Below are 24372 nucleotides of genomic sequence, written 5' to 3'. Positions count from 1 at the left end.
AATAATATATATATATATGTACAGACAACAGCAGCAGCGGTAGTTTTAATGGCAATTCTAGCAAACATAGAAAAATCATAATCCGCAACAGCTAACTGAATACAATCATCTTCCTTCACACACAGTGGATTACATATAGATATCTGTGTGGGTTTGTGCACGTGTATGCGTGCAGACGTTCTTAGCATGTACAAAATCATACTTAGTCATCTCATCATGCGGAATATTAGCTCGGTGAGATTTAGGCTTTTGAAAAGTCACCATCGTCATTTAGTAACGAAATGAATAAATGTCTATCAATACAAAATATTGCCAAATGTATAACTATGAAGATTGGTGAAGAGTTGTTGCATCAGCTGTTATTACACGCAAGGTTTTGGTTGTTCCTCTCGTCGAAATAATGGTAATGATTACTGTTATTTGCAGTACGTGATGGTTGTACAATAGTAGCGTAATGAGAGATTTTTACTATATTGACTGCTCGGCGTTGTCGGTTAGAACAATCAACCATGATACAGTACGTCTGCTGTATATTAAGAAATGGACATTAAATTACAATAATCACCATTGTAATTGTTGATTCGTCATAATTTCGTTCATGTTGCGTGTGAGCTCAGAATAAGCCGTCTCTATTTTCCCTTGGAATTGAGTCGTTCGTCATACATTGCTTGCTCTGTCATTAGGATCGTCACCCGCCAGTCATTAAATCTATGCGCTCGTATCGTTTTGTAAATCCTATAACAGCGACGGATTGCTCCTCTCGAGAACGTTTCGTGTTTGTACGTATCGTTTCGTTTTTTTCGCATTAGATCCTTCCACGCATCGCTCGATGCCGCAGACGATGCCTTCGTTGCCATCGCCACTCCTATGTGTACACAACTATCGGTCTATTTCTGCATGCGGCTGCAGTTCTATCCTGTTATCTAGCACAGTACTAGTTCGCGAATGCGAAATAAGTACATCTTAGCCGTCAATCGACGTAGCAGCTCCACGTCTTCTACCCTTGCTTTGGGCAAAGTCCTCAGCCAGTTATCTAGATACGTATAGCTACTCAGAGTAGAAGTCTGTCGTATTTAAACGTCAACAACGTCGACCCTGCTGCCGCTGTTACACTGCTGACTTTTCTCTTTTCTCGTTCCATTAAATGGATGATGAGCTGAAAGGCGACAACTTTCACCGATAGCTTTTCTACCGCAAGGATTATTCATTGTAGATGGTTCAATTTCTACCTCTGCTATTGTTCTCTGTAAACTCAAGTGACAAAGAAACTCTTGGAAATAGCATAGAGACACGGCGCGCGCGAGCAAGAAACAAAACCGAAGGGTACATTAGTTGTGTTATTTGGTAGTAAAACTCCGCTTTGTTTAATCGAGAAGTATCACTCGCCACTGACGATGGACGCATTCGTATCATCAATCAAACGTCGGACTAGAAGAGACCTGTGCGTCCCTCGAATATTCTGCGTGTTTTTTCATCCTTGTCGTGGTCCTAGCCGTGTATCCTGAACAGCTTGCATTGAAGTACGCTCTATTTCTTGGTTGTGTCCACATCGACTGGTTGACGTGAACGTTCACCTATTGGTTTAAGGATTTATTTCTAAGGTATCTAATCACAGTATTCTCATGCATACCTGTCAGTCTAATTGATCCTATAGTCACGTTGTTTCATGTAGCAACTGTCTCAAGCGTTAAAAAACCGTACGATATTGATGATAATCTCTGCCTTCAAAAAATATCTTCAGCATTTCTACGGGACAATATTTTTTGACAGAATTCAAACCATAACAGTTGTGATAGAGACAAATAGTAAAGCTCTACTTACTTATATATCTAGACTTGGACTGGATCTAGGGTTTATTCACTTTACGCATTACATTGATTACGGGTCTTAACGAGCATCCGTAGAAAGCGCACCGACGATTGGCAGTAGCAACAATTCCTTTTCGTTTTAAGGCTGTTGACAAGAAAACGGTTTAATGGCGCGAGTCCCTCTACCGAGATTGTGTCACAATCATAATGTATCGCCCGTGTTCCACAAGTCGATCCTCATTACAAGTGAACTCCGTCCTTTCATGCGAATGAGTGCGCCCAGAAGAGGTCCTTCTCTCAGAAAGCAGGTCCCTGTCTAAAGGTGGGATGTAGGAATCGTGAACTTCTCTGGCCGCCGCTCATGAGCAGCAGGCAGTCGACAATGATGTCGTCGTTCAATCACTGTGACATCATGTACATTGTGAATCATCATACGATTATTGTAGAAAATGTTCATGACTTGATTTATCTTTGTTTGCTGACCGGTTTCGTTACTTTGAAACCTTGGCTTATTCAGCGATAAGAGGCTGATCGTCGGTAGTGGGTGACGTGACCTCGACCCCAACAGCTATAACCGACTGGGATTGCCGATCCGATAGAGACCGAAGGGGAAGAACTGAGAACTCTATCTCCGTTGTCGAGACATTCCCCGATCCGCCCAGATCCGTTGAATGCACGCAATGAACTGGCGCGTTGAGATGCTCCCTCGCGTCTCTGTGGAACGCGAAACAAGTAAAATGTGCGATTAATACAAATTACCTTTTCGATGACCGACAACAACTGACAGAAATTATGCTAACCTATTAACAATACATAATAGAAGCACATTAATGGTATTAACTCGGTTTTCTACATATGCGCTATAATAATTGATATGTTGCGGTATAGAAGACATGCCGCCAGAAACGAGACGGGGTAACCCGCTGGAAGTGATCCTTTACCTCTGATGTGATTCTCGCGCATTATCCTCACAAACATTTATCGTCGTTGTTGTCCTGTCTACTAACTTATCGGTCGTTTGTGATGGCGAATAGTCTCGATGGCTTCGACCAAGCGAAGTCTGTCGCCGGTAGCTAGCAGCATCACGTGCGTTGTCGCAATTCGGCGACGGCACACTAGGGCCGTCGTTACTGCTCGACGATGCCATTTGCTGCAAGTGGGGCTGTTCCTGGAACGCTGATCGTGACTGACTGTGCTGTGAAGATGTGCCCTGTTTCGGTGATTCCGGAGCATCCAGCGACGGCGAAGGCGACAAAGATGGCGGGGGAAGAGGTTCGGCTGATGAAGACGGCGGAGTTCCCGAACGACCGCTACCTGAAGGGCCAAATTCTGGCCCACTGCCGGCAGGGTTACTCGAACTTCGCCGCGCATAGATACGAGAATGGTGCGCCCGTGAACGACGACGGCGTCCCGAAGAACCTAGTGGAGGTGGTGGTATCGCGGGCGGGTCACCGGCCACGGCTACGCTGTATGGTGGAGGTGGGTCCCGGAAACCGTAATAGCAATAGAGATCTTGTAGCGCATCGAAACGCAGCAGATCCGAATCCGAGATCGAGCTGCGTCGGCGGAAACGCTCACCGTCATGGTGGCCACCTCCATTGTCAGACGTATTGGTACCGGAAGCACTGGAACAGTTCTGTTGACGTTGGTATGAAATCAATCGGAGAGCGTACAGGCGACAGGTACAGGAAATTGCTATAACGATTAAGATACCGCAAACTAACGAACCCATAATAGCAGCCGTTATGACCGAGTTCTTAATGCAGTACATTTCATCGTCGGCGCCAGCGCAGTCGACGGCGTGGTCGCACCGACGATCGAGTGCGATGCAACGTCCGTCGCTGCAGAGAAAACCGCCATGGCGGTGTTCGCACGATTCTCTCTGGCAGTTCATCTCGTCGAAACCGTCACGACATTCGTCGTGGCCATTGCAGCGTTGCTCTTCGAGAAAGCCACACGGATCGTCGCCTCGACAGGGAATCAGTTCAGGACAGCGGGAATCGCAACCCCGTTCATCTTCGCCTCGGGGGCAATCCAACACTCTGTGGGATGGAAGAGAAAAAATAAAAAAGAATTAGTAAAATCGAAGAATTCATGCCATGTTCCTACGATATGGGTTATGACGTTAGAATGCTACGGTCGTATATCATGCAAGTAGGAAGCGGTAACTCGTTGTACGAGAGCTCGTTGTGAAAGCTGTTTTTACGTTGGTTTACTAGATTATCCTCATTTTTAACGGTATAATGAAAATACGTTTCCCATAGAGAACGAACGGACTGAAGCAAGCATTGGGCTAACGAAAATAAATTGCCTCATGAGTCTTTTTTGTACAACTTTTTGAACTATCCGTATCGGTACTTTGTATAAATGTCACAGCAGTCTCAGCCTCATTTTACATACACAGGTTGATAACGTATATAGCAATGAAATGATTGACAACAGTCATCAATTATTTCTCCAATGACCGATTTAACAGTAAAATGATAATACAAACCCATTACAATGCGTGTCCCTGCTGTAACAGTAAAGACTGCTGGGGGAACACCTAGTAGCGTTGCCTTTGAATTTCTTGCAAAGGGTATAAATAGCAGGAGGGTCTATGGCCCTTGGAGGACATCGGAGCTCATCGTATTTGTTTGGACAGTCGAACACCCCATCGCAATGCTGCTGTATCGAGAAGCACTCCTTGGAGCGCGTCCCACAGGGAAAATCTTCACGATCTGCACAGTCGTGCTCTATAAATTAGGCCCAAATCAAAGTGCACGTTAGACGTGTTATAAATATTGTAATGCTGCTTTGGGTCGCCCAATTCCGGTTAGTCTTTTTTTCTCCTTACATCGAATCGCTCCGGCTACTTGGCATGACCTAATGGTTTTATTATGAGCTCGCCGACGATCATTGGTCATGATCATTGATTAGTAGAGCTTTCAACTTAGTCGATCTAAGTTACACAAAGAACAAACCGTTTAGATTTTATCTTAGCATGTGCTCAACAGAAAAATACCTTTTGAAATTAGACCTACATTGAACTGTTTCTACATAAACACGACTAAACGATCAGTCTTCACGATTCGCCGATGTACCTACGTGTATAACGCGATGCGGTTTAAAATAATCATCTACAATAGTATTCGACTTAATCGATCAATGTCTACTCACTGATTCGGTATTCTCCTTGACCAATACCAATCCCCATTCCTAGTACAGGATACGGATTAGTGTATATTTCACCCCGGGTCCTGCTTCCGCCTGATCCTAATTGCTGATGCGTTTCCTGTCCGTCCCTATGTGACCCTTCACGTGTATCTAGGGGTAGATTGCATCCTTTCTCATCGGAGCCGTCCTCACATTCACGAAGCATATTACATTTCCATGATTCAGGTATGCATTTTCTGTCGCTAAGGCATTGGAACTCTCGTTCGGCGCAACTGCCACCCACCTTGGACACGAGATAATGCAGCCGAAACGACCGAGTCGCATTGTGTCCCCTTGGACTTAGGGCTCCCACACTAACGAATTGTATTGACGCTCCGTTGCCCACCGACAAAAACGGTTGAGGCGCATGTGGTCCCTTACCGCAGTAAAAATTTTGCTGAACTTTATCTCCAGTCAGGCTTGCCGAGTGACCCCTCAAAGCATCACGCAAGCGGCCCTTAGAAGAACGTAATTCGGCCACCTTGAGCATCGCTCCCAGACAGCAGGGAGGCACCGAACCTGGCTCCCAAAGGCTGCCACACACCGTTAATCGTGGAGGGCCCTGCTCCATTTCTGGTCCCTCTGCGATACAAAAGAGATGACAGAAGGAGTGGTACGAAATCAATACTAGAATGATGACGTGTTAAGGACAGCAACTGCCATAATGAAAAAAATAATGCTAATATAAATAAAAGAAAATAATAATAAAGAATAAAAATGTTATGCAAACGGAATATAGAGTACACTGTCATTTTAATAAAATATGACCTGAAATTGGTTCTCCTTACCAATGGCGAACTCCATGAAATGTATCGTGATTACTTCTGACTCGTCAGCCTTAATTTCTAACGTGCAATTCACATCCTCATGCTCATCCAGCGTCGCATCCGGACTAACGATCTGAAGACCCGCATGTAATTACCAGTTATAAGAAATGTGAAATCTCGCGTTTCGAGCTACATCGAGTAGCTTTTCTTTTCTATTTCAGCAAGTCGACAGTGATGAATAGCAAACTTGGGGTGCTACGCAGATAGCCCTGCATGGGTGCAGTCGTCTCAGGACTTTTGTGTCTTTCGATGGAGGATCCCATTAAGCGAGCTTAATAAGATGGTGACAAATGGTTCTACTGTGTTTAATTCAGGTAGCGTAGATAGTATAGGGCGCACCCTCTTACATCTGTGCCAGTATCTTCGATAGAACAAAGGCTAACTGAAGCTGGACAACTTACGTATCCCTCTAGATTGAACTGGGAGTAGTTCCCACATATCGAATACTTATGAGGAAGGTGCCCGAAAGAAGACGAACGGGAAGCAAGCGAAAGGCGGCCCATCATGCCCAAGCCGCTCGACGCGGTGGCGTACAATCCCACGGGTTGACTAAGGGCCACAATAACACCTGTAATAGCAATAGGAAGACCAATATGACGCTGACACATAATCTTAAAATATGAATTTTGTCAGCCCAGTAGTAGAAGATGCATTTCTAGGAAATATGTCACCTGATTTCTTCTATATGGAGTATACATAGTTCAATATAATCGACATGCTAGTTTAATATGTCGGTAGCAATGACATATCACAGTGTCTATGAGCGATATAATACGAAAATAATGATTGTAAGAAGTAGTACATCAATAATAATGAATATAAATTCGTTCGTACAAACCTACAACGAACTGTGTGGGTTCGAGCGGCGCAGGGTAAAGACTTCAAACACTTCAGCAAAGGACGAGGTCAAGAGGGCATGTACCATACTGTACTCGAAATATTACGCCAAGAAAATATTTCCCTTTCGGAATTAGTTTGGGCCCCTTTTTACTTCGTACATCTACTCGCAACTAACCATTTATATTATAATATAATTATGTATTCTAGTATTAACAGTACCTAAATGAGTTGATCCAGAACACGAATTAGCAAAGCAATTCAGTCTGAAAAACGGACGAAAAGAAAGACTTCTTTTCTATTTAACCGCGTGGAACCATTCGGTTCCACACGGTTAAATAAAAAACAACCCGACACATTGGGAGGCTTGCTAAAACTAGCAAGGTTTATTATTATTATCATCATCACGACGGTATTTGATGTTTTTGTCATACAAACCGGGTGGCCTCTAAGCGAACGTATTGCGTACGTATTATCTACGCGTGTAGCAGGTAAATATTATAGAATGATGAGAACGAGAACCATTCGATCAGCTCTGCGCCTATACAATTATCACACTGGAACTGTAATAAAGAAATACGCATATACGTTCCGTGTATCGCGCATTTGACGTTTCGTTGACAAAGAAGGCGTGGAAATCTAAAGGCAAAAATGTTTATTATTATTTAATGCCGCCGCAAACTGATACCAAACCACTTCTACCCTGATTTCAGTTAATCATGTAATACATAAGAACGCATTACATCAAACGCGGATGTTTTATGACTCGAAATCACTTTCCGAGAGGGTTATAGGGCCTAAGAAATAAAGCTTAAGCCTTTTTAATGAAATTATGTGGCGTCAGTGTTCATTTTAGACGCTACACATTAAGATCTATGCAAAAATCACAAACGATATCTCACGAATTATCATGTAATTCTATGACAGGCACTGTTTTTATTGCAAAAAACGATCTTGTTTGACATGCGCATATATATGTATGAATGTATAGAAATTTTTGTAGTCCTTGGCGGACCGAAATCATGAATACTGTTACCAAATGACCTCGTTTCACAAAGATATTCATGGCTTGCCAGCCGTCTATCCGAAAATCCTCCCCTTGACCTGCAGCTTGTCCTGCAGTAAACGCACGACAATTCATACCGCTCTGTACATATAAAAAGCATTCAAATTCGAGCGAAATTTCATGTCTTGTTTGTTGTAGCAGGCAGTAATTCACTCACTATTTTTGATACCGGGAGAAAACCAATCTTTTTCGGAAGGAAAGCAGAAAACTAGTCATCGTGAAATACAGCATCGTTTCCGGAATTCGAGCGAAAATCTGCTATTATCCGGTGTGTTTACGCGAAACGATCTCCCACAGAAATTATGAAGGTCCTTCTGTCCAAACATTGCTGATCAGCTTCAGCAAAGGCCAAAAAAGATATTTAGGAAGCCAATTTAATCGAATTTAAATTTGAAGAGCTTGAGAATTCCTTAAAATAATCTACGAAGACATTTCGGTACATCCATTAAAAATTGACAGCCTTTCTTTTTTAAATATCAATTGCCCGTCGGATCATCCAGATGAGAGTTTCGCCAGTTGACTAGGCTGTTTGATATTTCTAAACCGTTTGTCTTTATTGGACGACTCTAACCCTTGCATTTTTCGGACCTTTGGCTTTTGAGCGGCTGAAAATTGAACTTCTCTCTGAATCTTTACTTCAGAAGTAGTTGAGCGACATCTGAACGACTTCAGAACGCACTGTTACTATTAAATTTATTAGTGGATTGAATAAGGAGTATTTTGAAGAGACTGGAATAGTTTGGTGGAACGGGGTAAATAATAATTTTCTATTATGTATACATGATCAAATCTGCATTGACTGCAACAGTCTGTTTCACCACATGATGTAAGCGCATACTTTAACTGCGATATTCTAAAAAGATAGGCTAGACGAAAAGCTTCCATCGAATATCCTACCCACTCTCCAAGCCTCACGCCAGTGGACTTCTCCATGTGGGAATATTTTAGAGATAAAGTCTATGGGTAGAATGCGGATGGTACTGAAGGATTTCAAGGAGCCCATGAGTCAATAGTCCATTATTATCAGCAATGCATTAACCACGGAGGTAATAACTTTAAACATCGGCGGTAAGATGAACATTCTACAACAGTGTGTACGCTTTTTTTTAATATCTATCTAAGGTAAAAATCCGCTTTTTCAGTGCCTGTGAACCGCTCTGTCGAATACAGTGAAATCGCTAACATCTTTACCTCTTTCTGGAGTTAGCTCAAGAAGCCTTTATTAGCATGTTTGAAAACATCGTCCGCTCCACTTATAGGTTCAGCACAAGTTCGTCCTATTTTATCGCTCGATCTATTTTTTTAAAATCGAACAAGATGTCAGCCAACGTAAAAAGGAAAAAGTATGTTTCGATTATAAATTTTGAAACAAAACGTTTTATTAATATCAATGAACCTCTGAGTGATCCTCGATAGAATCTTATATATATACATAACCGCCCTTAGATTACTGGCTGTAATATGAAAAACAAGTGAAAATGTTTTGTGCTCTGGGATTTACTGCTTGCGTTAACCTTTGTCCAGTTGATTTTCAATGAGTGTCGAACGAAAGCACATCAATACGATCGCAGGCGCAACTGCTTCTATCACATCTATCAAAATCTTTTTCAACATTTTAGCGACGAAATGATTATAGCCACCTCGTGGCTTCTATGAGACAACACTTCATTAAATGAATTCCTGAAGCTGTGACCGCAAATTTCGGAGCGCCCTGTATGTGATTGCGCATATCGATTCCTAATTGATAGTCCTCACCGCAACGGGCCTTTCCATTCCGTAGTTTGTTTTGCAAATCAGACGAGCACAGCCGCAACTTAGCTTCGTATCTAACTATAAAAGGTATAGCTGACAAATCACACGATAGGAAATGAGACGGGTGCCTGGGTAGATTACGTACACATTCTTCGTTGACGCAGTTTTGTATAGATATACAGTATTGGACGTTGGGCCTACCTTGAAACATTATTTGTAGAGACTTCGATAAGCCACGACAATTTTAGAATGCTCTACAACGTTGCACAAGAGCCTAATCCACCAAGATTTAGGTACCAGCTCCTTTTCTCCACTGTCGTTTACGACGCATTTTCAGATGCGCCTTCAAGCCAACGATCCAATTGATCTGTCTGATACGACTTTCACACCAGCCTGCCACGAAACCCGTTCGTTCACGAACGGGAAAATTGAACATTATCGTTAAATCTAGCAACAGAATACTGTCAGAGATAAACGCATCCATAGAGCGATTGGCGAGATTTGTAGTCATCGAGCGGACCAGCGAAAACAATTAACCAAGGAAGTCGGAAAGATAGGCCTACCACGACCAAAATGGCGCCACTCAGGCGCCAACTGAACCAAGGTCGAAAATGTTTTCGTTGAAGACATCATCGAGCGAGGAGAACTTAGATTCAAAACGTTCATGCCGGTCATGAAGGCATGCGCCGGCGACGCCACCATTGACTAGCCGGCATCAACCATTGTACAAACGCGGTCTAGTGCTTTTCGTCGCTTACTTTAACTGTAGAGGAAAAAAATGAATTTTTTCCTCTACAGTTGTCGCCATCGTTAGTGTTGTTCTTAGTCAGACAATACTGCTTGTGCCACAGAATGTACAGCTTCGCAGTGTAATATAATCTTCGGTTGTTACGCGGAACGGTGGCGGAAAAGAGAGCGCGAAACGCGATTGTCGTTTTAAAAACTAGGCGCTCACTTGAACGTTCAGTGTTGCCGTAGTTTTAATCAACGTTACCTCCGCTCTCTGACTGCAGTTTCGGGTTAACACCAACTCGTAGATAAGAAGGAGAAGCTACAGATTTTCAACAATTATGACGCAAAACAATTGACGTATGTCTAATGAGCCTTAGCAGTCGATACTGCTGCTGTTCTTCATTGCTGGTCAGCGAGCCAATATCTGTTGAAAATGGCCACCGAGCTGAAACGCACACATCACACAGGTACGTGCACTCAAATGTAACGGGTATCGTATCGTAGCAGAAGGCACGTACGCTATTTCGTCAATTAAGTGCCATCTATTAACCTTGTAAACGCCGAAAACAATGGGCATATGCCCCTTCAAGGTGCCCTGGCGAGACTCCTATAAAACATCAAATAACTGTAACTATTTACCGTGGATGTTATACATATTGCCTACAATGGAAAACAGGAACTGTGCGATGCGAAACGCTACGGCGGACAGACAAATACGGGTCAAACACGCGCGAATCTTTCGTCATTCAGTCACAAAGGATATCGACATATTGTTCTCTCTGTTCCCAAATATTGCCTCCGAAGACTTAACGAAAGTTACTATATACAAAATACTGACAAGCACCGTAATCCCAAATATGATAACACGTTGTTGCCATGTGGTGGCAATATGGATGCTGCCAATTTACAGATAAGTCACAAAGCAGAAAAATGGCTCTTTACGAAAAAGTTACCGGTATCTAGCTTATGACTATTGTCTGAAGTCAAATATAATTAAAAAACAGTGGATTCGTTAATACGAATCTATTGTTTTTTAATCTATCGTGCGTAATCGTGCGCCTTGGACAAGATGCACATAAATTTTGTACAGAATGTTTTTGAACAGAAGTTACTATAGCGTTCATGACCCGATTACAAGGGGGTCTTGGCCAAGTATCATTATCCATATATTTCCTGCCGCAAGTCGATATAACAAAAACAACGCATACAGTTGTATAGGACCGTTTCTTCATCAACGGCAAGAAAATAGCAACGGAACTATTAAAATTGACGTCACAGTATTTACTTAATAGAACGTATCTTATTTTGGTGTTGCGTCATGTGAGTGTCTCACCGTTCAGATGATTCTGCTGAATGCTATCTATGACTTTATGTAAAATGTTTTCGGTTTTAAGCGGTCCTTGAAGAGCCAATAGACAGATAGGTGGAAACAGAATCGATTCGTATTAATAAATTTGCTATAAATCACATTAGGGTTAGGTTGATTCTACTTACAGTCGTCACTTTTTGAAGGTCTTAGATTGACAGCTTTTCGGCGAAATACATTAAATCGTAATTAGGAGAAATTTTTTTTACTGATTTATTGATGATACTGCCGCGGCGAGCCTTCATGTCTTCTTTACTTAGATGAAGTTACTGACATCGTACGCCCCATCACCTAAAACAGGAGTCTTTGCTGATGGGCTACATCTTTGTGCGATCAAAAAAGAATACTTCGTTCAACCATGACATATGGCTAACCACGCAAGAACCGTGGCGAATACGGAATTCGGCCGAGGAAAAGTGCACGAGTTTACCACAAGGACAGCATAATTTTAACTAGATAGAAATGTAATGCAAAACAGACGCGCCCGAAGTATTTTGCAGATGTAACGCACCTATCTATGCAAAATATGAAGACCATTGCATACGTGCCTCTATCAGTCTGCAACTGCAGTTCTGTTCTTTCTCAGCCAGGCCGACCAGCACGTCCTTGCCACTAGTAGACTGTTCTGCAGACTCCATAAGAAACGCGGTCTTCGAGTACTATCAGACCCTCGTCACCTAACTAGCACTAAAAACTTGTTATATATACACCACCCTAGCAACGTTCCGGCTTACGACAAAAAATTCAACAGTACTTTCATACGGTAGTAAGAAGAAAATTGAAACATTCTATTTCGATGACGAGGTGCTGCGCGAAGCTCCTTGAGTCGACGGCCTTTAAACAGCGAAGGTTCAAATCAGAATGGGATATGCAGAGAAGATGACTCCACACTGATCGATCCGAATCATTATAGCTTATAACGGCTTAATCAGATTTGGACTTCGTACCAGTGATCCTATTTTAAAGTTCTAGTCAACAAAATTTACATGAAATCATTCTGTACCATTAGAATGATTCGTAATTCCCATGGATTATTTATCATTCTCTGTAATCCCCAGCTCTCATATAGAAGAACCGTCGGTAGCAAACTTCACTGGTTCACCGTCCAGTTGGATTTAAACAAGCGTCAATAGGAGGCGTAACATTCAACAAAGAAGCCCATTAACTTTTAAATGGCTAAAATTTTTGTCATTTTGACAATGGTGCGAAATATTCGTAATAATGACACTTACAGTAGCGAACGTGGCGCCACTATAAAAATTATCCTTGCCTGGATGTATTATCAGAAAATATTTTACATGACAATTCCATGCATTTAGCCATGATTAGACCGCTCGAGCAATCTGATGCATTTCCAAAAAAATCCCAGATTTTTTCACTAAACGTTGTATTAGGTCGTTCAGCTTGAAACGTGACAAACGAAGAAGACGGGGCTATTTTAGAACAGCGCAATCTTTTGTGGCACTTTTTCTTGCGTTCGAAATGTCCCTGTATTCTTTCTTTGTCATCAAAGACCACTGAGTCGGATATCGCCTCTCGGGCTTTTCGCATATGGGTTATAGTGGATCATGAAAAATAAGAAAATTCGAGCGGTTTACGAATATGGGTCCATTTTGGAATTACAGCAGCAGAAACAGCTCGGCGTATAAAGCCTTGTATTCGGTGAAGGTTCTACTATGATTAGAAACATTGTGAGCAGACGGCTTAAAGATTTCGGAAAGAAAATATTTAACTTGAGAATGAGTCTCATGCCAAATCAATCGAGAGGGTTTAGAGCTGTGGTGGAAGCCGCCCTATCTCAAAGAGCACGGGTGTTAGCACTCATGTTCAGTGTACGTAAAAAAAAAAGCAAAAATATTAATCGATGTCAAGGCAAAACATGGACAAATTAAATTAAACAGAGACGTTTAATTCTCCCTGCTATCCCGTAAAAACGGTAACCTATTCTTGCACTAAATTGTCAATTCATGATAGGAAACAGATTTCTTACGACAGCGGGCGCATGCAGCAGAGCCAATTGGCCACCAGCCTAAAGCAAGCGCATAGTTCTGCTATGGTTTTATGAATTAGTCGATTACATTTGCACTATACCGTCAGCAGTTAGAGACGACGAATATACAAACGAACTTTGCGTGAAGCAGACAAGATTAGTGGATAAAAGTAAGCTACTTCTATCAACCCTCCGACCCAATACCGCAATAATCGCAGTGGAAAAATTTCAGAGTTACAATTTGAAGCTATTCCCCAATCATCATACTATAAAACAGATTACCATTTTTTTTTAATCATGACAACTTCTCAATAGAAAAACTGTTCCAATCTCAGTATGATAATGGAATTATCTTTCGAAGGTTCATAGAATCTCGTATTTCAGAGTTTTGCAGCTGTGGGGTAAATAAGTTGCTATCCAAACGACAGAAAATCTAGGGGGGGTAGTGGTTCACGCTTCAACCGAAAATAGGAAGCTACATCCGGGAAAAAGGACTGAAACGTTCAAGTTCACAATGTCACGCTTTATGCAAAAGGCCTAATAGAAGATTATCTTTAGGAATACCTAGACGTTATCATGTCCTAGGAAATTCGATTTCCTGCATCGCTATAGAACAATCGAAGTAACGCAAACTGAATCTGAACGATTCTCCCATCGCACCAAAATATGTCACAAAAAATTTCCAGATCATACTGTAGCAGATCACTCTAAATATTCCCTTGTTGCTAGAACAGCCAGCTTTTATTGGCGATAAAACCGATAAATCCATAGTTTTTCAAGATCGTAGCATGAATCATCTCTGAAATATCTATGCCGTTTCTCAGCAGTTGTCTCCGTTTCCACTTAATGAAACGTTTTCAACATTGAAATTATCGTTCGATACGGTGCTGCCAACTCGGCAGATAGACCCCGCTGATCAAGCAGGCCAGGTTGCAATTTACCACAACAACATGGTAGTTTCCGACTGAAAAGTCACTGTTGCAGTAGCTCGTCAATCGGAAGCAAGGGGAATTCGTATTAACGTCCTGATACGCTGTAATCATTGATCTGTCCTTCTGCTGATCCTGTCCCATTTATCTGTGTTTTTAGAGTTTTTTTTCGTATCGTCCGAAACGACGGATGACAATGGAGTCATTGGCATATTGGCTATTACTGCTGGTCTAACGATGCCAACAGCAGCCTTTGGCCACTACTAGTGCCAACTGTAAGTGTGTGCATAGTTGAAGGACGATAGAAAGACTTCGTCAAATAATAGACTCACCTGCCGTTGACATGTAGGGCACACAATATATGGCGCCGTCCTCAAAACATACGAGCCGTCGAAAAATTGACCCCTCACGGAAAAAGAAACGTGAGACATGTAATCACCTCTCTCAAGTCGCTCCATAGCAAAATCCGAAAGCACCGAACTAAACGTAATAAGACTGTATGTTTTTTTATAGGGTTTTCTATAGGTTTATATAGGTTATGCTAGCCTTGCTAGGCGCAAATTCGACCTACTTCAACATTCGATCCCTACGTGAATTCTTGTTCCTTAGTGAGCCGTTCATTTAATCAGTTTTGTATAAGTGCAACATAGAAAACAAAAGATAGCTACTGTTACTAAAAGTCTCTTTTACTTTAAATTTACATACTGCATCCTAGTAGCTATTGCCTGCCATGGTTACCACTAGCACCATTGATCGTTCTTATCGTTATGACCGCTATCTACGCTTCTAAATATTTGCCCTTGTTACACAGAGGCTCGGTAATAAACAACAACAGCAGCAGTGGCATGCAATCTGCACCGATGCGGTCAGCGCATCGTTTCACGACGCCAGTATAGCATAAAGAATAAAGCAAAATTGGAAACAGTAACCGGCTGCAACTAACTGCCATAATGACTTAACAAATAAGTCATTGCCGTAATAAATAATAATAAATGAGTCGTTGCCGTGACGAGACCAGAGCGACATTCATGATGCACCCGTCATCATAAAGCGAAGCCAAAGAGTGACATGAATCATACCATTGTTACTGTCGTTGGATGAGCAGGGCGGCCATCGGACGTCTGCCTGTCCGTGGTTCGGTGAGCAAATCTGGATACAGAGAGATTATAGGTAAGTAATGGCAGCAGCGGCAAAAGGAACGGGAAAGCTGACCCGGTTGCTTGGCAGTGTCCCATTGATAACAACACGGGAACAAGAACGGTTCGATAACGCGCGCGTACACTAACGTGCACTGGCTGTTCTTCGTAATGGTGTCGCTCATTTATCCCACAGAGGTAGATAGACTACCAGTCTATTTATTTAGAGTTATTTCGTTAGTAAAGTATATCTGTAATAGTTTATTTGCTTTTCAGCCTGATCACGACATAGCCAGTAGAAGACGAACATAATAATAATGCATCGTTGCTACAGAAATGGTGTTGATGCCTTTCGGAGGAATGAATATGGGGACTGGCAAGCGCTCGTTGATTGAACTGTAGACATACAACTTTTACTATTCGTCGATCAAGCCCGATTTATAAGTTCATGGACGGACTATCGTTACTGCTAACAAAAGTCTGTAAGTGTGCTCATAAGACAGTCAGCAGACGTGTTAATTACCTATCTAATATTAATGGTTATCGTCGTCGTCAACCTCCAGATCTACCAAGACGCGGTCCATCTTTTATAAAACCTACTAGAATTAATACTAAAGCCGCTATACTGTATATCGTTGGAATAAACTGAATAAACATACATATGATTCCTATGTGATAAGTTACAAAACGTGTTTGCGGAACAGCGCTTCACACAGTAGCGCTGGAAATTCTTTCCATTTTACTCAATCTGCTGATGTTTCGTAAAACAATTACGCCACATAATCAAACTTGTACGATCGTTAATTGTTCTACATCATCTAATAATAACATCAAAATTGCGCCGATCACGTCAAGATGGCAAAAAAAACTTGAAAAACCCTTTTTACGAATCACTTTTCGTTAATTAAATGCGACATCTAGTATATTCTGTGTGTTTGTGACATAGTCATCATTGAAGTGTCTAACGCTTCAAAACGAACCGCTACTAATCTCATCAAAGATATGGCCAAACAGTTATATGCATGAACGATGCGAATGCTAACGGCGCTAACAGAGAGTCAAGCAAGAAAGTCGCTAGTGAAAAAAGCATAAGTTGTGTTTGTTTTACTCATTTTTGTGTAACTTCGCTAGAAGTTATCGTTTTACCTGAACGTTCGTCGAATATGGCATCATGGGGCCATGGCTGCAAGTGCACTGTGAGGGACGTTTTCACAAAAGTGACGATACCCCCGTTGAAGTGAGTGCTCGTTTACCACTCGATTATATATACACTGATTGAATGATTATGGACAAGAAAGATGATCGAATTGTTTTTATATAATTTGTGATATTCTGATTGACCTTGACCTGCTGGAACATTACCAGTCATGCAGCTTGTACGCTGGTCGCCAACTTATTAAATGGTTAGAATTGCGTTCTGGCAGAACAGAATGAAACGAGTGGTATCTAATCCGTGTTCTCTAATGTGTAGGTATCTATAGGAACTGCATGACACTCTCGACAATTAGGCCACGTGCGGAGGTCGCCTTACATGATAGCAGAATTACTATTGAATTTTTCAACGATCAAGAACAGTTACGTTTTGTCTACATTAAAAATACACAACATGCTTACGAGGTCAGTGTACAATTCGTAGCAAACTGGGTGTAATGAGCTAGCCTTTTGTTCCTCATATCGCCCATACGGCAGTGGCAAATCAGGAACATAGGCTGCAGTAGTCGATGGTAGACTACATCAATGGAGCCGACAATATCTGCTTGTCTGCCTGCGTGTACATCGCCAAAACGACCGATTTATCGGGATTATCATAAAGGAGAAACTCAACCACAGAACACAGGGCCTTTACGCAACGTAGCTTTACTGCTACAAGCCTCGGCATTCGGTTATGATCAATACGCAGTCATCCTACTTAAAAACTATTTCATGGTATTTTCATTTCATCATTCTGTTCTGTTACCCAGTATCTGAGTGAAGAGTAAAGAAATCCAGAGGTACGGTCCACCATCTTCAGAATGGAGATTATCTATCAAAATATGACAGGAAACCGTTGTGGACAGGTGAACTAGGTGATGTATTGTAATTTACATATGAAATTGACACTGCGTTATTTGTATTATTTGCTCATCAGATCAAAGCCCAAAAACGCCAAATCCAATATTAACAACCTGCACTGACTCGAACAAACCAGAATAAACAAAGCATCACCATAGTACGTGAAGGAAGAGATAGGATGAGACAAAGGCTGGCACAATAATGGTAATAACAGAAGTTTACTTCAGTGATAAATATTATCTATGATTTCAGTGAGGATTAGGTTGCTCGAAACAAACGTATTGTAAACTCGTACCTGCAGCGACCCCAATAAGAATCGTTTTGCTGGCGTCATTTCTGTTGTGATTATCATAGCGGCAGTTGTTAGATTGTTGTCGACCTTCCCTTCGGGCTGTGAAGTTTGTCATTTCGAATGACGTTGGTTGGAGCAGTTTACTCCACACGCAACATTTACAACAAACCTATTACAATCGTAACTGATGAACAATTAAGTGTTCCAATGTCTGTCACAAGGGCCAGCACATTTTCAGCGCGGCACCAGCCCAACTGTCAGCCATCGTTTCAGCGTTGGCGCCTCTATCGACGATGCTGGTGTCAAAGGCTGCAGCGACAGATCGCGAAAAACGAAGAATACACCGCCCGCGAGACAAGAACGAACGACGATCCGTTCACTGAACCGCAGCAATTGCTACTCCTGTAAATCGATGAGGAAAAGCAGAAACATACACATAGAAGAAAACAACCATTAGAATCCAGTGGTTGGACATATGGCTTGATCCAAAATGGCCTTCTTTTCAAGTGAGATGATGCAAATAACTATTTTAAGTCTAAATACAGGAAATAACCGATTGCCAATAAAATCAAATGGCAGAGGAACGTACCGAACTTTGAGATCACGGGCCTATTTGCTGATATCACCCATCTTTACAGAAATTTTCCTGTGGGGTTAATTTGCATATTGCGGAATTCTTCTACCAGACGAGTCTGTCTGGCTCCAAACTACGACTTTAAAATCATTTACTCGTTAGCCTAAAGCAAAGGCTCCGAAATTACCAGAAGAATTACTTGGAGATATTTAGGTACCACAGAAACTGAGCGTCATTAATGTATAACGTAATACACTTATACGTGAGCAAGTAATTAAGCATAGCGTCACCATCGTTAACGATGAATTAAAGAAAAATGCCCTAAAAATACAATGTAACCACTATAAACACTTAACATCTATAATCTATAGTGGTTATCCTTAGTTACTGTCTGCAGTACTTTATAGATTTTGAATCATCCAAGTAGTGATTAGAATACGGGCTAAATGATTTCATATACTGGGACATTTCTAGACGCAAGACCATTTCTTGTATCCGTTTTTCGTAAGAAATTAGTTATTCCACTTTATATGTATAGATTTATTGCCCAAGATTGACTTGGCAAATTGTTCTTCCTTTCATAATCTTGGCAAATTCCACCATTTGTTAGAAAATGAAGGAAGTACGACAATTCACATACAGTAGCATATCATTCAAAGATAAGGTCATTTAATTAAGATAGCCTTCGTCATAATTGATTCTCTCATAGTCTAGCATTCAGTAACCCCAGCTTTATTTCGAAACGAATATTTTCTATGTTCATCGGCAAAATGATTGAGTAAAGCTTTGCGCAAATTGTGCGACTCAGTGCTCCTCACTCCTTTTTATAAGCTTCGCTGCTTAGTTTCAAAGAGTCGTGTACAATATAAATTTAGCTACTTGAATTCCTTAGCAGACCCAAGTTACCTCACTATTCTACTTCTACCACCTTCTTCAAGTGTTACCATTTGATATATCTGCAATTAAACATAGTTCATCTGTAGGCGTTTTCTTCTACGTTGTATGGCATGTATGTCCTTCCATGTTTCGAAGCCCAAATGCCATGGCTAGCAGTACGGAGCGAACAATACCTCTTGACGATAAACTTCTAAACCTTTTAAACGTATACTGATACTTATATATATTACTTATACCACTGCTACTGCTATCACCAATTGTCAGCCTTTAAGAAATTCTGGATCTTTTTTTTGAACGTGCTTTGAGCTTTCTATGTCCTTCTCTCTCTGGTGGTTTCACTCGGAAAATATGGGTTTCCTACTGTTTTCTGATTTTAGGAACCATGCTCTGCTTCCACACGGACCTTTCGTAAGGTACGTTCGCGTCTTTATGCGCCTACTGACAGATATATAGTCTTGCCTGTCAGCTGTCTCCTTAGCTTTTCCAGCTATCTTCGATGTGACCGGAAATGTCGTTCGTTCGTTGACTCTCGAATCCACATAGGTAGAATCAACGGTGAGAGGAAAGATGAAAGACAGCTAGTAGAAAACATCAGAGCCGAACGGAGCTCTGAAAACTGCTTTTATCCGCGCACCAAGACCCCGACGATATTCGTCGTCAACGTCCTTCACGTTTCGCTATGCTGAGGGATCGGACGGTATGTCCTGTGTGTCATAGTTGAAGTAAACTATTGGTCTACGACGGTAGTTAGGGAGTACAAAGAAGGACTTTGGTCCCGTTGCCCTACACTGTGTCGTAGGTTCGGCCGTTCGAAAGATATCCGCCCCACAGGGTCAACAACGGCCCAAACCGGGAAAGACGGCCGGTAAAACGACGATCGAGACGATCAACGTAATATGGCGGTATTTACTTTTGTTCGTGCACCATTTCACGCTAGCCAAGCAGCAGCAGCAGCAAACGCAGCGTTAGCCCGGTCGTGTGTTTCCTTCATTGTGCCGCCAACCTATTCAATGTTATACGAATACGTTCTTAAATGTGCGCCTTTTACATAGTAGGTTCTTGTCGCCACACAAAATTGCGCTCCTTATCTTTTTGCACTTCACTGGTAGCGTGACAACATGACAACTAAAATACCACCCATTACAGCAACAAAAATTGGTATCTACCGCTGAAGAATTATTTTTTAATATAGCCCTTTGTTGAAGCAGGAAACAAAAAGGGAAGCAGATGGTAAAATTGTTTATTGCGATGTTGATGGCTCTTGTTTTCGAATTTCTGCTACTTGTTCATCTTTAGTACCTTATATTTAAGTCGCCGATTAGCAACAGAGCTAACCAATCAGCCCCAGCCACAGTGACTATATCGAAGCGAAATCGTTTGCGCAAGGAACTACGATTAGGCGCTTCGTAGATAACTGCGTTTCTCTTATTCAATACAGAATTTGCTTTATCAAGATTTTTACTTGGAAAATGTGATTGGACGTCCGACTTATTGAGTTTGGGTTGGTTTACGAGCGATCGGGCAGATCTACCTATGATGCCTTATTTTGAAATTGTCCACGTCAACCACACCGATCCTCCGTACTTCGATCTAACGTCCACTAGGTATGTAAGTCAGCAGCGTAGTGTACATATATAAACTTGATTATGCTCGATTTCATTCTACCAAATGATATTGTCAAGGGGAGTCAAGACAGAAGTACGTAAGATAATAGCAAACAGTGCCGGCTCTCGCGCTGTTTGTCCAATTATGAAAGTGTTTATTTAAAGTGGCTTGTTTGTTTAGCTGGAAGGAAACGTGGCACCTGCTCATAGTAGCTATATATTGCATTTGCAAGTTTGCAGCGGCGCTTATCTTCCATGTGACCATTAGGTTCGTAGAAACATAGTCGCTTCGTTGCTAAAGAAACTGACGATACAACTGTCGACGAAAAGGATCACACCACACTTGAGCTACTTCGTACACGTACACAAGAACACTATTTTCTGGTCCTGTTTTTAGGCGAGCTTAAGAAAGCACAAACAAATATGGTAAAAGCGCTATACGAGCAATGCGAGGCCACGTACGATCCTATAACGCGACACACACAGTTTCACGTGCAGTTACACTGCTCGAACAGTCTTCTTTGGTCCGTGTACAGTGTTCATGCAATCGCAGAAAACAAACGTACGAAAACGTCAGACGATATACGAATTCCCTGTCCGGAAGCCTCCGCGATCCTCAATGTTTTTGTTTAGACAAATCGCGTTAACGCACTTTAACCGACAACAAAGCATTTGTTGGCGAGTGAAAGCATCGTATAGGCACCTGGATTAGTATGCCAACACCAGCGTTCTAACATTAAGGCTAATCATGGAAAATATAACAGGAAGATCAGTGGAGCATCAGACTCTCATGCAGACTGACGTCAAGCCGACCATAGAAAAAATATCGCATGAACAGATTAGGCTACGATGAAAGAGTATACGCCAGCCTTAACAATTGTCAGACACGACGCACGAAAGAGGTATGTAAACGTAGTCAACGTCCTATCTATTCAAACGTACATGCAGTCTTCTCCCCTAATCTGAGATATATGTACAATATAGTACGTTAAATAGCCAGCATTGCTTTAATTACGTGACGATACCATCTATCTATTCCCGTTTCAGTTGTGGTTTCTGTAGCTGTTATCATTTTGAGTATCTTCCGTTATTGTTATCGCGGTTGCTATAATTGTCACTTTACACTATTGTACACGTTTTACGGCGAAGTTAACGCTGAGAGAATCTAACCGTAGTACAAGGCCGCTAACGGTCGCCGTTAGCGGCCTTGTACCCTTGTAAGATGGCCCTTACCCTCTGGCGGTGCAATACTTCAGTAAGAATAAATTCACTAATAGAATCTCTTGAGGGATTTTTTCCCGTTTTATGCTTGTTGATGTTGTCATTATCGTTATTATTATTAGAGTAGCACGCGGTACGCACCATTAAGGGCAACCATTGAGGTAACAGCATTTATATAGCCGGTAAAAGATAGATGCAAAATAGCAGTTAACTGACAGGCTCTGTATTAATAAGATCGCTGGCACTGTAACCAGCTACCATTCTGAAAATGATGCCGCACTGTTAGTTTCAGAAATTCACTCTTGTTTATAGATTACCACTTCTACTAGAAGTAGCAAAATGACTATTGTTATTGCTTGACTTCATAACATAATCTCAGGCAATACGATACTGTGTAGTCAAATAGTCAGACAGTCCACTACGGAAGGATAGACAAATAAATGAGGCAAAAATGACAAACGGCTTGTCTGCCGGCCGGCGTATTAATAGCATGCCTTGGTTACTGGCGCGCGCGCGTTACGTTGTCCATTTTGCTGCCGTTTAACCCATTATAGGTAACGTCTGCGCTGACTGCACGACGCACCTGAGTACCGAGAAGCTGATGCACAAGCACACGCACACACACACGCGTCTAGATATAGAAAAGCTGCGCTGGTCATTATACGAAAACGATTTACTCATCATCGAGGTCATCATTCTGCCAGACTGACGATTTACTGTGGCCATCGTCGACACTGCTGGTTTAGATAGCGCTTATACTGCTTCAGAAATGGCTGACTAATTGCCACTAATAAAATGAGCCTACTACGATACTGGATTATTAATAGGTACTTTGGTGTTAGCTCATCTTACGTTGTTGGCCACGGATGAATATGTGCATACCCATCGTCAATATGATGCCTGCAGAGCTACCTTAGGGACGTCTTACTTTCGTCTGCAAGTGAATCGTGAAATACAAGAATATCGTTGTTATTTTACACATTTATTTTTGGTCTATGTTGCCTTTGGAAATTTTGAACTTTGTAATTTCAGTTCCCCTTTTGAAAACTAAGACCATTTGCGACGGGTGAATGACGAATATTGCTAGCCAGTCTGGTAACACGTTCAGCGATTATATACACAAATAATAACTTTGATCGACTTCCAAGTCTAAAATATCCGCTATCGACCGGCAGCGCGTACAAGGAAGAGCCATAATTTGTTACGGGAAGTCGGGTGAGGATACATTTGATATAACTGCGCGTAAACTTTTGAGGTAGCTTCGTTTTTTACTGGTACGCTTTTGGTGACGAGCACAAAAATCATCCTTATGTAAATAATAATGTGGCCGGGTCGCTTTTATGCAATCATGGAAGGACCTATCAAGAAAAAATAGAACGCCGATGATACGATAAGCAGGGAGGTAAGAAACAACCAATGGCTAATGACGTTTTATTGAAATTATCCCGGCAACGGTGCACTTCTTGGCATGTATTAAAAACACTATTTGTAACCACTCGTACAATATAAGTCGACTCAATAAAATACTAACGGTTACAAAACCGTCCTGAAAAATATGATGAAAGTTGTCACTTTTTGGCCTTGACAAGCTATTCGAAAAACGAAATATAATAAAGGAAATGATTAATTTCGTTTACGTATACGCATACAGAAATTTAGTCATTATAAATTAACTGATCATGCCTTGGATCAGCGTATATATCACAATACAAATACTTAGACATCACCGTTACACCCCGCTTTAACTTAACACTGAAGCAGTCCGATTAAACCGAACTTAACTGTTTATTTGGTTGAGTTCAGTTCATGCTTTAAAATTTCCTACTTAGCCTAATAACTGATCCTGTGGGAAGCAAGACTTCACAAAAGATAATAGATTAATGATGACAGATATATATATTCAGTTTCTCTTATTTGTTGCGGATACCTGGTTATCAGCTCTGTATAAGTATGATGTTTCGTTTGCGACACACTGAGTGAGCGAATTAGCACACGAAACGACGCCCATCAACAAGCTGCTCGTATTTTGTTGTTATTTAGTTTGTCCGACATCTCCAATATTAGGGCAAATAAAAAAAAAAGGAAACCAACCAG

At 41.6% G+C, this 24372-nt stretch overlaps 1 protein-coding gene and 1 long non-coding RNA gene across 7 annotated transcripts in view; one reads left to right on the top strand and one right to left on the bottom strand.

Annotated features, from left to right (window-relative positions):
• Positions 1-1454: 1454 nt before the first annotated feature.
• LOC111260745 (uncharacterized) overlaps positions 1455-24372 on the bottom strand; it is a 32794-nt gene continuing 9876 nt past the window's right edge. For 2 of the 6 annotated variants that reach the window (XM_022833721.2, XM_022833719.2), the window contains exons 2-8: positions 17986-18384; positions 6232-6398; positions 5792-5903; positions 4968-5585; positions 4303-4543; positions 2750-3850; positions 1595-2522 (exon numbers count right to left, since the gene is read on the bottom strand). In XM_022833721.2, coding sequence (XP_022689456.1) covers positions 2318-2522; positions 2750-3850; positions 4303-4543; positions 4968-5585; positions 5792-5903; positions 6232-6398; positions 17986-18097 — 2556 coding nt within the window. In that variant the 5' untranslated portion in view covers positions 18098-18384 and the 3' untranslated portion in view covers positions 1595-2317. Of the gene's footprint in view, positions 1575-1594; positions 2523-2749; positions 3851-4302; positions 4544-4967; positions 5586-5791; positions 5904-6231; positions 6399-17985; positions 18385-21257; positions 21326-23130; positions 23888-24372 lie in introns of those variants that run through there. The other 4 variants (XR_015311187.1, XM_022833717.2, XM_022833718.2 and 1 more) reach the window with 4 other exon arrangements.
• LOC147753460 (uncharacterized) lies at positions 12543-16298 on the top strand. The gene is made up of 2 exons (XR_015311188.1): positions 12543-15672; positions 15915-16298. It is a non-coding gene; the product is annotated as an uncharacterized LOC147753460 (long non-coding RNA).

This window comes from Varroa jacobsoni, unplaced genomic scaffold (genome assembly GCF_002532875.2).
Source record: "Varroa jacobsoni isolate VJ856 unplaced genomic scaffold, vjacob_1.0 scaffold_472, whole genome shotgun sequence".
NCBI classification, from domain to species: domain Eukaryota; kingdom Metazoa; phylum Arthropoda; class Arachnida; order Mesostigmata; family Varroidae; genus Varroa; species Varroa jacobsoni.
Note: the sequence above shows the minus strand (reverse complement) of the source record. Positions and strands in the feature narration are given on the sequence as shown.